This window comes from Chelon labrosus, assembly GCF_963514085.1.
Source record: "Chelon labrosus genome assembly, chromosome: 17".
Taxonomy (NCBI): domain Eukaryota; kingdom Metazoa; phylum Chordata; class Actinopteri; order Mugiliformes; family Mugilidae; genus Chelon; species Chelon labrosus.
Genome location: NC_140350.1, coordinates 12,093,343 through 12,111,792, shown reverse-complemented (window position 1 = coordinate 12,111,792; position 18,450 = coordinate 12,093,343). Strand labels below are relative to the sequence as shown.

General features: G+C 42.4%; 2 protein-coding genes across 2 annotated transcripts in view; both read right to left on the bottom strand.

Annotated features, from left to right (window-relative positions):
• Positions 1–18,450, bottom strand: part of grik1a (glutamate receptor, ionotropic, kainate 1a) — a 211,024-nt gene that overhangs the window by 87,556 nt on the left and 105,018 nt on the right. The gene's annotated exons all lie outside the window — the stretch shown is intronic.
• The window catches only part of fat3b (FAT atypical cadherin 3b), a gene marked incomplete at its 5' end in the record, with an annotated part of 60,189 nt that overhangs the window by 35,743 nt on the left and 5,996 nt on the right, over positions 1–18,450 (bottom strand). The window contains 8 exons of the mRNA XM_084564098.1: positions 108–383; positions 914–1,050; positions 3,191–3,262; positions 4,123–4,333; positions 5,348–5,662; positions 6,918–6,979; positions 12,925–13,123; positions 14,619–14,737. Coding sequence (XP_084420224.1) covers positions 108–383; positions 914–1,050; positions 3,191–3,262; positions 4,123–4,333; positions 5,348–5,662; positions 6,918–6,979; positions 12,925–13,123; positions 14,619–14,737 — 1,391 coding nt within the window. The remainder of the gene's footprint in view (positions 1–107; positions 384–913; positions 1,051–3,190; positions 3,263–4,122; positions 4,334–5,347; positions 5,663–6,917; positions 6,980–12,924; positions 13,124–14,618; positions 14,738–18,450) is intronic.

Genomic DNA, 18,450 nt, shown 5'->3' with positions numbered 1-18,450 from the left:
ACACTGCTGCCAAGAGGAGCTTCATTTGGTGGAAAGAGCAGGGACACACACACATGCAGTGACACAAACAGACTCACACAGCAAACACACACACACTGGACCATTACCATAATAGTGAGGATGTGCTGTGTCCTGGCCTCGTAGTCCAGTCTGTCTGCAGTGTACACGACTCCCGTGCCAGGATTGACCCTGAACAGTCTCATACTGGCTGGGTCCACGCTGCCATAGATGGAGAAGCTGAGGCGAGCGCGCTCGTCCACGTCGGACGCTCTGACCCGCAGTAGCTCCATGTCGACGGGTATATCCTCTGAGACACTGATGTCATATGCAGGCTGTGAGAAAACTGGAGGGTTGTCGTTGCTGTCTTGTATTCGGATAAACACCTGCATGATGAATAGACAGAAGAAGAAATGTTCAAGGCAAGGTAAATAGAGGAGAATTGTGCTCAGTGTATTATCCCTAAAGATAGTAGAGTGGAATTAGTGACTAATAATACCTTATGCAGGTGAAGGGTAGTACTACCCCCTGATTCTTGCAAGGTGGAGATACCATTGAAGGCAAAACAGCATGTTGTCCAAGAGGGATACGGGCACTTTTTGTATTTATACACAAACCTGACCTTTATTTACCAAGGGTAATCCCATTAATCCGCTGATATCAAGGATTTCCCCTTACAAGGAGGAACTAGTAGGCCAGCCAAGACAGCAAGAGCACAATGAATGTGAAAGCCAGAGCAACAAAAAAAGCATTTCATAGTCAGCAAGAGATAATTTCTAAAAAAGGGTGTGCAAGCGTAGGAAGGGAAGCGGGAGTAAACAGCCCCCCAAGGAAAGAGGTAACAATAATTTCATTTGATGCGGGTGTGGAGTGTATAAGAGGCAGTCGGTGTATAACAAATCACGACAGCGTGTACCTGAGTTGTGGCAAAGTTGGTCCCATCTGTCACTTGTATCGTCATGTTGTACACAGACTGCACCTCTGCATCCAGGGGCTTGGCCACGACTAGAGTCCCCACCCCAACTTGAAGGTCAAACTGCATGTCAAAGCTCCCTGGAATCATACACACACACACACACACACACACACATTACGTGTCAGTCACTTAGTATTCACTTTGCGCTCTAAACTCAGGTGCTCTAAGTTATTACTGTGTAATTGTTTTGGCCAGGTGCCTTCGTCTGGAGCTAGAGGGTCTGTGAAATAAAATGAACCGAAATGCAATGCGATGTAGCACCGAACCCACTTGGCAGGCTGAGAGCTGTTAACAGCCACACAAACATCTGTCTTATCGCTCCAAAACACAACCCATCTCAGAGATCAAAAACCTGCAGCCGGGTCTTTTCCACAGGCGGTGAGTGTACAGTTTAGCGGCTTAATGTTTGATTAAAGTGAGGGAGAGGATTGATACACGTTCGGTATTCAGTACCATCCTTCGTCTCATTCCAGCTTCTCTCTCGAGATATCTTGGAGCGTGAGCCCCCCTCAGCATATGAATACTGATTGGGCATTTTTCACAGAAGCACTGATGCGTGCTGAGTGGGAGCAAACCACGGGGAGCTGTTTTCTTCTTTTTTTTTCTGGAGGAGATAGTGGTCAGTATTATACAATGAGGAATCAATCTCAGAGCATTTAGAAAAACAAAACTCACAGCATGTACTTTTGCTTTCCCGTCTGTCAGGTGCTTCTAGGGGGTCTGATTATGCTTCACGGTTTCTGGAAGCGACAGTTCACATTTCACATGTGAACAGGTCATTAGATATGCTGTGGATGTAATAGCCTCAACTACCGGCAGCAGATTTGTGACAGGTATGACTAAAACCTGGTGTTTTAGAGCAATCAGTGGATCCCTCCAGTGCTCGTATCTCATACTCCACCGAGATGTGCACATGAAATCACATGAAAAAAATGACATGTATTTCACAACAACTCCAAGAATACAAATACACTCTTCACTGAACTTCTCTAGGAGACTTGCAACTGCTGAAGTTACATCAGCAACACAGAGTGCTGTCATTTATATTCTCCAAGCATGGCATAGCCAGACTCCTATTCAAATAAGAATTGAGTCTAATGTTACCATTAACAGTACCATACCACTGGGATGTCATTATGAGGCGTCAACTTAACAGCACTCAGATGACGTGTATGACTTTATCACTGTTCTTCTTGGCCTGTTAGATTTTTGCCAGACCAACATTCCCCCAATGTATTTTTTATGGGTGGGGGAAAATTTGTCTGGCTTCCAGGATAATTTTTCTCCTAAAAATTTAAAAGCGGTAGTTGAGTTGAGTTGAGATTGGGAACTTGTTATTGCATTGTTTATACCCCTCTGGGAAGTGGAGAACTCTCTTTTAGCTCTTGATTTGGTCTCCACCAATGCCTTTCTTAGTGGCAAAATACACTCCTCATCTTGATCATCACTTCTATAGCAGTTTTTGTCTTCTGAGGCTGAAAGTAATGCCAGAGAGATGTTCCAAAACAGTAATGTCATGGGCAGGACCATAGACTGTATATAAAGATGGACAGCGGAACAGCTCCTCAAAAGTGAAGCCACAGCAAGTAGAGCTCCCCCTGGTGACTGACTGTAGTATAGGGCAAAAGCTCCACCCCCTCCATGTTAGTGGGTGGGACTTGTGTCAAACTAAAACACTAAAATACACGTCAAATGTATATATATTTTTTTCAATGATGGTTTCTGTCATTTTAGGTAGTTAATATAATGTTGATGCATGTTCAAGTGTCTTGCATAAGTTTCGTTTTAGTTATTTAGGAGGTCAGTTATATGACGCTATAAAAACAGGATATGACATAATGGCGACTTTTTAGACACTTTAAGGTTTATTTGTAACATCACAACATAGTCGGGTATTTTCAAAAAATACTATTTTGGAGAAGTGTCTGGAAGTAAGAGGATTTCAGTTCAAGGCAGACTGTATCCGCACATGCTGTCCAGAGTAGCCGCACCGTTGCTGAACTAACGACATAAACATATCCTGCTTGGCCGGAGATAAAAGAAAACAGTGCTGTTTGTGTGGGGATGTGGGAGAATATTTCAAACTCAGATCAATCAATGCTGCCTTTGGCTGAACAAGGTCGTGGTTCTGTGCGCTACATTTATTGAATTTTCAGAACCTCTCTAAACCTGGGGCGTTTGAGGAAGACGTGTGGTGGAATTAACTTTTGAGCAGACCTGTGTCAAGCGAGCAGTTTCTTCCACACGCGTTCTGCGGAATGTAGAACATTTCTCGGGCCAGCCGTCCGCCTTAATGGTAAGAAAGAGAGAGCGAGAGAAAACGAGAAAGAGGTGATCAATATTTATTATGTCAAGATATTCTTGTGATCAAAGGTCTGATGCACTATATGTGACACTTGTAACATTGACCTCACATTTCTGTGTCATTTCATCAGATTGCCTCAGCACAGAGTTAGGCATGGGTTTATAAGTCCAGTTGTTGAAATTTAAAAAAATAATCATTCCAGTGCAGTAATATGTGAACTATTAATGCCTTTGTCTTGTGACAAAAAACACTACATTTGCATTTTCAACATGTTTCTGTATGACATCTGCAACTGAAACAGAATAGTTAATAACAGGCAAATCGCTAATCAGTCTTTCAAAAGACTTGAATCAAAGGGCTATGCAGAGCTCCTCAGTTTTAAGCAGGCAGACCGGTATATACTCCTCAGAAGATTTATTGTTTTCACCAGAGCCAGAGCAGCAGGAGGTGCTTTTAATTCATTGTTCTTTGTGTGCCAGCTTGGCCATATAAACCATAAAGAAGTGAAATCTTTTATGTAGACAATTCACTTTTGCTCGTGAACAATTTATTTCAGCCACATCCCAAAACACCTCGAACACAGAATGCAAATTCAAAATACTTTCTTCCCCCTTCAAGGGGAATTCAAGGTAAATCTCTCACACTCAAAACAGTTTGCAAGTCTGGCGGCTTTCGGAATAAAACTATATTTTCTTCTCACTTTAAACATTTAGACACCAGAAAAATTCAAACATGAGCCCTAGCAAGAATACTTTTTGTTACCTTTGTGACCTGAATATATTTTATAGTTGAGTGCTCAAGAAAAATTCAGAAAACTTCAGTATCTTACATGAGTTTTTCTTACCGATGATATTGAACCAGACGGGTGTGCTCGACTGGCTGACAGCCACCACTCCCACCGGCTGAGCCACAGCAGCTGTCTCCAGAACAGAGAAGTTGTAATACCTCTGGGTGAAAAGCAGGGGCAGCGGCGAGGGGATTGGTTTGCGAATCCACTCGACGTGAAGTTTGACAGTGGACCATAATGGGGGATCACCGCCGTCTTCGGCTTTTATCTGAGAAAAAGCCAGACACCCAATAGATTTCACAAATGAAAGGCAAAGATTTAGCTACTGGATCTGGTGTTCGTGTGTGTATTCAGGTAGAGCAAACATTGTGAGTATATTAGAATTTTCTCCTCTCCACTTCACAGACTGACAAATATATATACTCATCCCCCCTGTGCCGACAATGAACTTTCAGTACGCTGACAACACCTACGCCTCAGCACCAACATCCCATTCATTAACATCATTTTGCCAACCTCAAAATTTTATCTCCACAATTACAGTTTAATGAGATGAATGTCCCCGCATGACATGAAAGGAACGCAATCGGCCAAAATAAATCCAAACAAAGTGATGGAGGAACCTATGCAGGGAGGTAGCTGTAAAGTGGTGCTCACTGAAGCGGAGAACCTTTGAGCCAGACACATTACTTTCTGAAAGAACAGCTGAAAACAACCACAATTGGAGGAGAGAAGATTGGTGTGTTGGCGGTACATGTTACTGGAGAAGGCTGCCTCTTTAATTCAACTTTGAGCTCCTCTGAAAATAAGGACAAGCACAAGAATAAATGTGCTTAACAATGCATCACATACATACATATATACATGCATAATAAAAGGTGTGTGCAGTGCAAATATAATAGAAATGTAACCAGGACTGAAAAAAATCCGGCATGTTTTGGGGATAAAACAATGTCTGTGCCATGGAGCCACTGCAAGTGTTCCACCGAATGAGCAAACACAACTCTGCCACTCTTTCTACCCTGGCACTGTTGAAAAAGGTGTAAGCTTCGATTATGAAAAATGTCAGTGTGACTGAGTTTGCTCTTGCCAGCGTTACGTGAAGCCAGAGCCCTGAAAAAAAGAGAGCGCCACCATCTGTAGTGTGTAATTCAGACTTTATATTCATTGTCATGTTTTTTCATTTTGCTCAAGTGCTGAATTTTGTCTCAAATTACTCACCAGCCGACAAAACAGCAGTTAAAAATTAGATTATGTTTTAAAGCCAGTGTATTGAACTCACCGTGAGCATATCATAGCTGCCCGCTGTCACCATCTTCTTTGATGACACCAAAGCAGTCCTGGGGTCAATACTGAACTTTTCATCCTCGTTACCGTTAATAATGCTGTATGTGATGTTGCCATTGGCTCCAAAGTCACGGTCATAAGCAAAGACTCGGTAGACGGGTTCACCGCGTTTGTTCCGGTCTCGTTCGGGCAAGCTGATGCGGTACATGACCTCGGGGAAAGTGGGCGGGTTGTCGTTCTCGTCGTCGATGTGAACCATGACCCACACAGTGGACTGGCGGGTGGTCACTGGGCCATCTATTACTGTCACCTGAAGAAAACACACGAGCACACACACTGTGGACCAGGCTTGTTCCAGTGCATCCCACAGATACTTGATCAGTTTGGGATCTAGGGAATTTGGAGGCCAGGTCAACACCTTGTGCTGTTTTTTGAGTTGTTCCTTTTTGTGTGTATGTCTGTGTCAGGCTGATGATTGCAAGATGTTATTCACTTCCCCTGGTCATAATGTTGTGGCAGATCGGTGTAAATACATCATGAGTCATACTCTGTGCGTGGGACTTTATATGGGAGTGCATGCATTCATTGACATCTTAAATCTTGCTGCGACTGTGGAGCGCGGGGCCACGTGGGGCTGAGATCACGGCAAACCTCTTTGTGTTATTGATCCCCTGGAGGCAGAGGCAGAGGTCCGATCGCTGATCAATTGGATCAGATCAGGGTGAACGCCATTGCTGCTGGCCTGACTGCTCACTAGACTATTAATTACCAACAGGCAGCATAGACTGGCAAGCGGAGCCGTGGGTGGCATTAAAGGACTGGCATTCCTATTGAAATCACAGGACATGGCGATGTAACAACAAAGGTTTCTCTACCCCCAGTTTCTTTTGAGATGCAAATAGTGGTAGATTCAAGTCTATTTGCACAGTTTTTGCTGCTTTCAGTTTTGTAGTGTATTGTCATAAGATGGGGTCTCATTAAGTAGTGGAGCTACACAAAGCAGCGTGAGTCTAAGCAAGTCAACCGGCAACACAGGTGTACAATACTATGCAATACATAACAAATACACCAAGCTGCAATACTGTAGGTCGACTGCAGGTTATTTTATTCCATTTCAAAGAAGGGCAAAGTGCCTGTAGATTCAGCAGCGTTTAATAAGTTGTAAGCAAAGTCTGGGGAAATGGAAGTTTGTTCATGTCTCTAAAGTCAAGAATCTCTGATTATCGGGTTCATCAACATGCAGAGCAGCAGGACCAACAGAAATGGTAATCACAGAGCTATCTGTATGCCCAGTGTCTGCACTTATCAAATGCTGGGCAGACCGAGTCCTCTCCTCCCTGTTCCCATCCTGAGTAAAGAAGATAACCAATGATGAATGATTACATTTAGAAAATCCTAAACCTGGGGCCCAAAACTGCAGTCATTCATCAAAGTTTATGGAGCCCTAAGGGTCTGCCAGGGTTGTCCTCCACCCCGTCTTTGTTAATAGTGCGCGGTGGCAGGTGGCAGAGCTGGATAAATAATAATACTATGAACCTGTGAACACAGTTCAGGTTTGACTGTACCTCCAAAAGGTGCTCGGCTTGTTGTTCTCTATCCAGTTTCCTTGCAGTTGTTGTGATCAGACCTAAAAACCATAAAAGAGCAACTTTAGATAACATACACAGATTTGTAGTCAGTTAATTAAGAAGTTATAACAACATATCTCTCCAACATTATAAGTAATTTGCAGTTACACACTTTAATGACTGTGTGCACACATACTGCTTCAAAAGCCACAGACTGCAGCCCTGGCCGTCACAACTGGCACATGCACGTATGGCCACGGTATAGCTGAGGGTCACTCAGTTGGCCAGCAAGCCACCAGTGCAGAGGGAAAGCAGCTAGGCCATTGATAATAGCTCTGATCGAACCAGATTACTCGGATGACAGTTAGATGGTTTGACAAACTCTGGCGAAACGCATTAGAAATCAGTGACAGCTCTACTTCCCCCTGACACATTGTTTTCCCCATTTGATTTCCGTGTTTTCTTATTTTGTCATTTTCAAGCTAGCTCTCTTTCGTTGTGCAGCTACAAAGGCCCTCCTCCCCCTGACACACACAAACACAGTTATCTTATTTCCTGCAGACTTACCCTAACCCTATCCATAAACACTACTTACCCTAACCGAACCGGGAAAAAAAGCATTGACCCTAAAAATACAATGATTTATGGGGACTTTTTCTTTTTGTGGGAAAGTCTACAGAGGGAAATAAATCTGAAAAATGTGCGAGAGAAAAAGAGTTTGGATTAATGATTGTGAACTTTAGTCTGTACAAACTTTCTGAACAAATCAAAAGCTCCCCAGATGTGAAGGAAACCCTTGATCCGAAGGCAGAATCACACCATCTTGATGCTGTAAGCCAACATTTTGTTTTCCAGAACAGAATCAGTGTCACTGATCATGAGGCTCGTACACCGTACAATGTCTCATGAGAGCATCAAAACAGAGTGAAATGGGTACGTTTGTCTTGGCCCTGGATTTACGTATACAAATGCATAGAAAAATAAGCACTGATACAGGCGCTGACGTACTATTTTTATGTTCCTATTTTAAAAATAGTCATTAGACATAGGAGCCAGATCAGAGGAGTGAGTTGACACTTAAGACATCCACACTTAAGACAAGAGCATGCACAAGTACATATGCAGTGGATGTCTGTGCGGTTTTATGTGGAATAATTACAGCAAATGTGCATGAATGGTGCTTTTGTTTCAGTGCAACGGACCGTTGCGGCGAAGTAGGATTATTTGTGGTGCTTAAACATCGGTGCAGTCAGCGCCTAATGGATAAACTAAAACCACGGCGCGCGCACTCACCGATTCCCATGCCTGCTCATATCACGGTGTCACCTTGAGCTTGTTACGCAGGCTAACTTCAATTAGGCAAATTAGGAATAAATCTAGAGCAGGGGTCACAAGCTGTAGGAGAGAGACCAGAGCAGGGAGGTAGGCTTGATCAGCAGAACGCAGCGCGAGTAACAACCCTGATAAAAATCGATCATCTACAGCTCGCAGCTCATCCGCAGTTGGACAATATTCCATTTTAATTGGGTATGCGAAGAAATAATTTAAAAATCCACACCCACACAAAATGTATGAAATGGTCTAGTGGCCTGTCTGAAATCATTAAACTTTCCCTCTTCTTAGCCACCTGGGCTCTCATTTATTTTCTAACTAGACCAACATTAATTTTAGAAATCCAAATAAAGTTTTTGTCCATCATGGAGTAGTCGGAAATTTATTATAAAACCATTTTACACCCTTGGAAAAAATAAACTGTACTCGTATAGAAAGATTCTGGACACTGGAGCCTCTGACGGACAAGGATCGTTAGAGCTCCATTCATAGTGAAAGACAGGTAAGTACCTAACCGTTAATGGAAATTAGCTGCACAGGTTTCTGGTTATTAACACAACAAGCAAGTTTCAGTAGAAGTTGCCTATTTAAACCTCAGACTTCCCACCAGTCCCCTGGAACTGAAGAAGCTACTCGGATGAGTGGTGCAACGTCTTCTCAAAAAAACTCTACATGTCCAGTTGCCTCTTTTTTAACGCCTTTTTTTGGATAGAAAGATTAAGTTAAAATCCATTCATAGATTTTTACAATTATTTGAAATAAAAATACACAATTACCCAAAATTTACCAGCGGCAAGCTGGGGACTTATGTCAAAACTATTTGTCATTCTTTCTATTTTCTGGAGTTAGTAAACAGAATTCTTTTATTTAGTACTATCAGTGTGGCAGAAGCAAATGTAATTAGTGTTCATTGATGGCTCTAGTAACTGAAGCAATAATTTATAGGGCAAATTTTATGTATTCTGTTGTGCAGGTTGTGGATGTAACTTTGGAAAAGAACTGTTCCCCTTTCCACCTCAGGGAATTTTCCCTCTGCATTGTAATTTTTAATCTTGTATTGTATTTTCATTCTCTCAATCGGCATGCATAGGCATGTGCCTGGTAACATATTTGTGTAACGGTGAGGATATATAGGCAGCATGAATATGTATTGTCTATATATTGTATTAGACCAAAAGGAGATACAGTGTGTTCATGACCCAAATGTGGACATGTGCCGCTGGTACAAAAAAACCAATTAAATCCAAAAAAGGTCACACGGCCACCACGACTCCATGACGGCACTCTGCAAACACACATGCTTTAAAAGAAGCGCTCAGTCCAACACCCTGTGTCAACACTTATCAGTTCTGTTTCCCTCCCCAAAGAAGGCAGGCTTCACTCACACAGCAGAGACCAACAGACAGCACTGTAAGCTGTCACGGCACATTTACACACTTACACACTCGCTCAGAGTTCTGCTTCAGTAGATTTTGGAATTGTCGCGGCACCTCAAACGCATCAAACTGACACTTTCAGAGTGAACTTGAAAAATGTATAACGTTAAACCACCTTAAACCTAGTTTTTAAAAAAAAAAAACAATTTGAAACATGAAGAAGTTTTTCATCAGTTCACGTCATAGCGGTGCTGGCAGCCGCTGTATGAAAGAAAATCAATCAGCTGGGTTTAGTTTATTCATCTATCCAATGAAATCGCTCCGGTACATGGAAAGTTTTTGACTCAGTAAACATGAGGAGTGATTCATATTGAACACATCTCCCACTCACCCATGTCTTATTACCAGACTAGCAGACTGACGCTGTCAGTTGCATGAAACAAAAATAACTGTTAATGATGCATTCAAATTCTCTCGTGACGGTGCGTTTCTAAAACTGCAGATATCCACTACAGGAGCACGGACTCCGTTATTTATGGGCTCCGGTGAACTGAGGGAAGCGTGTCCTTTGAGAGAAACAGTAAAAAACTACTTCTCTGCATTGTAGTAAACATTAATTTATCACAGGGTGAACAATAGTGTTGTCAATATGAGCCCCCTCGTATACAGTTAATGACTAACAGATGACAAAATACTGTGGGGCTTCGACAGAGACAGACAGCCGGGCTCAGATGGCTAAAGACCCTCCCCTGTGGCACACACACACACGAATACGCCACAGAAACACACACACAGGCAAATTATTTTATACAGCAGTGTGTTGCGGTTGCAGTTGCATCATCTTCATCGACTCACAGCAACAGAACGGCCCTTTTTACACACAGTGCTGCAGCTGATTAATCAATTGATTAAATTGCCACACAAATTCTCTGCCTCAGTAATCTGTTTTAAAACAAATCACTTCATTATGATTCTGCAGCGGAATTAGCAACGATGACAACAGACTGTGCCCAAACAGGACATTAGTACGGATAAGAGATATGCGTGAGGATGCCTGTATGTGGGATACAGTTGACCGTGTGAGGACCAGCATATATTTATTGGGATCAATGTTAGCCTTCTCACCCTGGTTCAGCCCAGTCTGCTTCCCTACATTGCGTCAATAGCCGTAATGCACTAAAGCATATTTCAGAGAGGAGCAGAGGATGATAAATGGAAATACTCTGTTTGATTTACAAACAGAGTGAGCATGCAACAGCATAGCGGCGCAGGGAATATGTTATGCCACAAACTTGATAACTGACATGCAGCATGATGCATATAGGTCATCAGAATCAGAATACCCTGTATGGTCCCTGTAAAAGCTGATACATTATGTTACCCTATGTTCATATTTGCCTTTTTGTTTTCATTCAAGCGCTCAGAACTTCTTCTGGAGCAGAGTCAGCAAAGACTTGTCAATGACTTGACAATGATTTGATTTCCTTGGGATTTGAATAAAACATTTCATCTCCTCAATAATTCTACAATGGGAACTTTGAGCAGAGCTTGTACGGAGAATGCAAAGGGACATCCCTAGACATTCAACTTGGCAGGAAAAAAAAACAAAGAAACCCACATGTCAGAATTTCTATTGTTTTTCAAATGTTGATATATTCTCCGTGTGATTTGATTTTTAATTGAGGATAGAAAAAACTTTCAGAGTAGCTTTTTTTTTTTTTTTTTTTATAGCACACCGAGATCAAGACCGACTTTGACAGCGATCCTATGTTTTTACACGAAGGAGTCAAAGTTTGATATGATGCTCAGGCGCAGGGCTTCGAGATGATATTCAGATTTCCAGGCTGCAGTCGTAAATCATCCTTTGTGAGCCTGTTAAAATATGTATGGGAAATTCAAATGTGCGAATGTCTAAAAAAAGATTTTAAAAGAACAAAGGTGAAAATTTCTAAAAAACATTTTGGATAAACAAAATATGAGCAGAAGCGGTTTCAACAGGGAAGGCTGCATTAAATGGCCCGCGCAAGACACCGTGTAGAGTTCCAACGTTTTGTCTGAAATTCAAAGGGGAAATCGTCTGGTATAACACATCAGAGTCTATTTACAGGTCTTCCAGTGTGATATCATGTGAAAAAATTATAAAGGCTTTGCGGCTTCAAAGGGGCTGTTTGAAAAAGTGATGAATTGCCTGCAGCAGTATCATTTAAAGCTGTGGCAGTCGGGGCTCAAAACTACAAGTTTGAAAATGACAAAATCTGAGGGTGTGGAGTTGGAATAAAAAGACTTAACAGATCTCTGTTGAATTCTCATCACTGCTCGAGGCTAACAGCTCAAGGATACATTAGCGTCTAGTAGCGTAACATAGCATTAGTAATGCTCTAGCTGCCAAGTTTTGACACGAAAAAGTGACAATATTTATATTTCGCCGTCTATTTTGATCCTTTTTTTTTTTTGTCAAACTGCCCATCATCAGTCATCACATTGTTAGAAGACTGCAAAGGAAAATATGCACACTCAAAATGTCATCTGAGCGTTACCAGGAAATATGCTGCAAAAGTGCTTTATACGCATTCACAGACTTTAATTTCTCAGGCAGCAGCTTCCTCCTACATACTCTCAATAATAACCACAGGCTAGCCGAGCATCATTTGTCAAGCTCTGACTGTCCAGGACCCTGTCGCGAACCAATATGTAGCAGGGGGCTTGGTGAACCCCCATGGTGGTTGGCAATATTGTAATAAAATCTAATTCCGAATCGAAAGCAATACCCCGGTTATCTTTTGGCCGACTTCGCCTTCGGTTTACACTTTACATCTCTTTTAATTCACTGAGACAAATATGTTTTATTCATGCCATTATGCGTAGCATCAAATGCAATAAAATACACGATTTTGGCTCTCCCCGAACTGCTTTGACTAATGTAAAATCCTCCATGATTAGAAGATATTCACCCACACAGTCTGGCTTAGAGCAAAAACTAACTACACTAATTATCTTAAGTATATTGCAAAGAGCTTACACCAGTCTAAAAAAAAAAAACTGGGTGCAGTATGCAAATGTAAGAACAGTGTTTTTTTCCTGTGGATCTGACTGTAGGCTCAGGAGCCTCTTAAATTTGTTGTATGGATGCCAAAACCCTGCACTGAATGAGAGACTTGATGAAAGAAGACATGAAACTCGTAAATCAATTCTGTAATTATTGGTTTTACATTGTTTTATATCTATATTAGTACACCACACGGCGCCATTGCTGTTACCACTATGTTCTGATCATTTACATCACAAGTCTGTCTCACCTGTTTTTGGATTGATAGAAAAGAAATTCTGCGGGTTGCCAGCAGTGATGCGATAACTCAGACGACTGGGAGTGGCAGTAAGGTCAGGGTCCTGCGCCTGAATACGAATGACTGACACATCCTTTGGGGAGTTTTCCATGACGACCGGGTGGTAGATTGGATCCGAGGTGAGCGGAGCATTATCATTGACATCTTCTACCTGAGAAAGGAAGAGAGGAGACATCAAATAAGAGGAAGTGAGACACGAGAGGGGAGCGAGGGAGAAAATGCAGGGGGTGGGTAAGGGAGTTGAATAAGAATTGTTGTTTGTATCATTTTTAACTGTCCAGTATATCTGAGTTGGATCTGGTCTGGCAATAGATGCACTGATAAAACCTAACCCTGTAAATCGGCATGTATGGTAATGTCGCGTCGCTGTGAGGAAAATCTATCTGCAGATTTTAGTATCTTTGTTAATCACTAGAGACCGGGTCCGAGTTGATCCGCTATCAATCACAACATGGAAATTTATTTACCAGAAAATGTCATAGATGTCACACTTTAAATGCACTGCGAATTAATTTCCCTTCTAACGGCATAGATCTCGAATATTTATGGCAAACAGAGCGTTGATTGAGCATTTGCCGGGAGGCACAGAGAGCCAAGACGGTTCAGCCGGTGAATGAGAAGCACCTGCGTCTGATTAATCTCCCCATTTTTGTCTGTGATGAAGAGGCTGGGAGCAAAGCACCCAATCACACCGCCACACGTGAATATCCTGCAGCCAGAAAGGGCTGCTTGTTTTTTTATACACTGCTGAACTCTTCCCCAAAGAGAGAGCTGTGGCGTGGCAGTGATGTGTGTGTTTGAGTGTTTAGGCAGTTAATTACTTGCCAGACAAAATAGCGGAGAGTTCCTGTATCTCTGGCTCGCAGACTGAGCACAATTATCATTTTAGATTGTCTGACGCCAGACTGTGACTGTGCACGCGATGCGCCACAAGAATATACAATAAAAGCATGAAAGGCAGCCTGCAGTTACACGGTGACAAGCTGAAAACCTTTATCAGCGACAGATACGCACTAAAAAGCTAATCTGTTGCAGAGCTCTTTCATACAATGGTAGAATTTGTGGAGCAGAAAGCGAGATGTTACATATTTGAAAAACCGCAAGGCACGAGATGTGCTCGATGTATAATTAAATCGAGTAATTAAATAAAGCAAAATCCAAAGAAGACTTAATATTCAATGAAACTGTGATTTGCGATGGTGGAAATTAATGTGACATTAAGCAAGGGATACTCCAACCAGAGGCTTCAGAAGCCCCCTTGCGGATTGTGGTGGCTGAGAAGCTTCTGTATAAACCATGTGGTGTGACTTGTGTGCAGGGGTCTCTCAGCACTTCAACATACATTTGATGTTTTCTGCGTATCCACTAGTATGGTGTGGGCACCATTCATTTGGAGCTGGCTTCTCTGCATGCAATTGACATGGCTACAAAAAATTTTTTTATTTCTATCTATTAAACATTAGGATGTTCAAGCATGATGTCTATGCATCAGTTTTCATAAGCCTCGAACTGAGGCTGGGGGTTTCATGCTCATACATATCTCAATGTGCAAAAATCAAGACATTTCCTCTTTATAGACATTTCCTCAAGATATTTCCTGTTATACATGCATAATATAGGATGTATTGGCAGCAGAATGTCAGTACCTGAATGAAGACTTCAACAGAAGCTGACAGAGGTGTAACTCCTTTGTCTGTGGCATAGACAGTAAGCCAGTAGGAGTCTTTGGTCTCACAGTCCAGGATACCAGCAGTGTAAATGACCCCTGTTGAAGCACAGAGAAAGATTAATGCACTTGTTACACGTGTTTGAGAAGACATACAGAATCCATTAGGTGTGTGGGAAAGGGCAGTTTGGGTATTATCACTAGAATACATCCTTAAAAGATCCCATGGGGAAAGTCTTTGAATACAGAGTTTCCAGAGGCAAAGACAGGACACAAATTTAGACTAAACTTTGTGTCCTGGCTTCAGTGACATTCACAGGCATTAGCGGCGCCGCTGTAGTCACCTTCGATGTTTCAGTTTCTCTACAGCTAATCACAGCTGACCAAACTGCTCCCACTGCTATTTGCTTGGCGCTAAACGTACCCTGAACTGCCCTACACCAATAAAGACACCCAGACATTCACACACACTGACTGGCGTGCGGCTAGTGGCCTTAAGGATGATGAGTGGCTGACAGCTTTGGTGACCTCTTGAGGGACAAAGTGAACGCTCACAGCGGATGACACGCGTGGTTGTCTCTCTCTTTTTTTGTGGGGGGGGGGGGGGGGGGGCAGGACTGTCCGTGTAAACACTTGAAAAATGACACAAACACTCTTGCGTGCATTCACAGTCAAGTGTTTAGGGTTCCTTTATGTCATGTCTTTGCTTTGCCAAAATCACTGAAGTACAGTGGTACAAGGTCGTGAATTATAAAGAAGGGAATCTAGAGAGAAACAACAACTTATAAATAAACTTCTATCAACAGAAGGCAGCGAGCATTTCATCTCAAAAATGCATACAAACTTACATCAGATTTCCTGATTTCTGTTAAATCACAGCACTTTTGAGAGGCAGATATCTCAAGAAAAAGTCTGTTCCTTTAACTTAAGAGCTGAGACGAATGGATTTGCAAAACCGTGCAGAGTCTGTTTACTGCTCCTGTGCTCAAGTGCACTTATAATTAACCCCTACCAGCTGCTAGACAAAGCTCAGACTGGACAAGTGAGCACAGGAACACTTTTATATAGTCACATACACTTAAACATAGGTATTGCAATTTTTAATTACTAAACACTGATTTATTTTAGCTGTCTTCTGTGTATTTTTATTATTTTTGTGCCTTCGCAGGAACTTTATGAGTGTGTTAAGCCAGATTTATGGTTCCGAGTCCGACCTGTGCCATAGGCCTGACGTGTACTTCTCCACGAATGGAGCTACACATAACAAGCAACGCAAACCGCGACACCTGGGATTGGTGTGAAATGCAATTCATCGTCCACGGCTCTCAGTGGCCAGGAAAAGCAGAGATAATTCCCCCTCCTTCTGGGTCCTACGTGCCATCTACTCTGGGCATTTTCTCTCTTTTGTGCACCGGAGAGACTCCATTAAAAGTAACTGTTATTCAGCATTCATTATTCCAACATGAGCTGCTCACTTCCAATCATCATAGCATGAAGCACACAGAGTAATTCAACACAGCTGACTAGCGGCTCACTAGTGTTTTAGCATTGTATATCCTGGATGACTGAGAACCTTCACAGACATATTTTAGCATTGTAATTACAGAACGATGCTGACACACAAGCGCACAAGTATAAATGCTTACAGGAGTGTAGCCCACTGGCGTAGGTTACGACTTGGTCTTTGTGGAAGTATAAACCAAGCCATTAGAATTAGCGTTGGTTGGGTCCCACCGAGGTTGGGGAGGAACCGATTTCCGTGCCAAATTCAGCATCACGCAAGACAACACATTTGATCAAAAAACACATCTCTCTGGTCACGTAGAGCTAAAATAACCCTAACCCTACCCAAATCGTGCATGTTATTTGACTCAAACAAATAAATGAGGGACTATGTTTGTGACAAAAGGAGGCAGAGGGCCAAGACCATTCAACAACCCTAACCCTAGCCTTAGCCTTAGCCTTAGCCCTAGCCTTAGCCCCAAACCTAGCCCACTGTTTCCACTGTTGCCTAACTTTACCTCCCCTTCAACCACAAGCTTAACATGCCCCGATGCAGTACAAATCAACGAGTAGAGGTGTGAAAGTATCTCATGAAAGAATGTGTGTGTGTGTCAGATTATGACTAGGCGGCTACCCAGGGCATGCACAATGCATAGTAAAAGTGTTTGCTGAAACACATCCTTGTCCTGCCGTCCTTGACTATGTCCTTTTCAAACCACATCTCATCTCCGTCAGACAGCTCGACAGAGGGACAAGGAAAACAGAGCTGGCTGTTTCAAAAGCTCTTTGAACTTTAAGACCGACAGGCGCTATTCACTGGATTCAATCTAAATCCGACCTGACAGCATCCATTCTCACCATAAATAACAAACCCGAAAGAGTGAACGAAAAAATTGAAGGGTCATGGCAAATTTTCTAATGCAGAAGTTCGCGGTGTGCTTGGGTATTCATCCGTCATGTCTCTTTAGTTTCCCTGTTCTTGAGAAACAGGTTTTGTGATTCAGCTATCTAATTAATGCCACCGTGTCAAATAATCAATCCCCACGACTGATGACAAAATGTTATGTGCATCTCTCTGTCAAGACCCAACTGAAAAGCTCTGTGTGCGCCATAAAGAAGACCTAAGAAATATAGCCTGTTAATCTTTAATAAATGCAGAATGACTGCTTTATAAAAGTGTTTGCCAGTAAGTTAAAGAATGCTTTATTCTGACTGTGACAAATCCTGGAGCTTGCAAGTGCGCTAATAGAGGAGCAGTGGCTTCTGACAGCCGTCCAATGAGAAATTGCAAGGCTTGCTTTCCCCTAACCAATGACAAGAATACAAATTCTTGTTCAAAGTGCAGTGGAGTTGAGGATATAAGCCAGAGAAGATCCTACTTCTTTCCTGACAGATAGCCCATGTACTTTCCACCCACATCCCCTTGAGTCGTCTTAGAAATTCTAAATATCAAATGGATAGTCATAAAGAACAACTAAGGCATATAATAGGGACGTCATGGCGTCATGGGCTACACATAATGCATCACAGAGCCAATTTATACAAGTGTGTGTGTGTGTGTGTGTGGGGGGGCATAACAGAAGAGACACAAAACAAAATAGATTTCTCATTCATTCTCTCATTCTCTCTGTCTCGTCCACTCTTTCCCACTGCCTGTCTCGCTCTCCACTGCGCATACTACTTAGTTTTGGCACTAAGAGCCACAGACTGACAAGCAGCCAGAGTAAAGCCACTCAACATGGCAGCTAAATGCACGGAGGGAGGACAGAGCGGCGCTGCACTGTCCACACCTGACAACACCGTCTTCTGCCGTACGAGATCAGACGAAACTCCCGATAAGGGAAAACTTGGAGTGTTATCATTGGATCTTCTCGTTGGATACAACAAAGAGATTGGCATTCATGCGTACTAGGGGAAAAAGCTGCACTAATAACACACACACATGCAGTTAAAAAACTACACTAACAACACACACACACATACACATACGCATATATATATATATATATATATATATATATATATATATATATATATATACACATAGGGAAGGAGGAAAGTATTTCATGTATTTTCCTCTGACACTTTTTATGTACTCCAGACTCCTCTGCATCCTCTTCCTTCCTCTCCTCGCTTCACTTCCACTCCCCTCTACCTTCACTTTCTGCTCTAACAAGCAGTCTGATTTCCCCTGGAAAATCTGCACCCTGTAAACGTTCTCACTGGCTGTGATGCTCCTTACTGAGGTTTTAACACTAAAGTGAATGAAAGCACTATAGACTGAAAGTATCTGCCTGTGTGCTGCAACT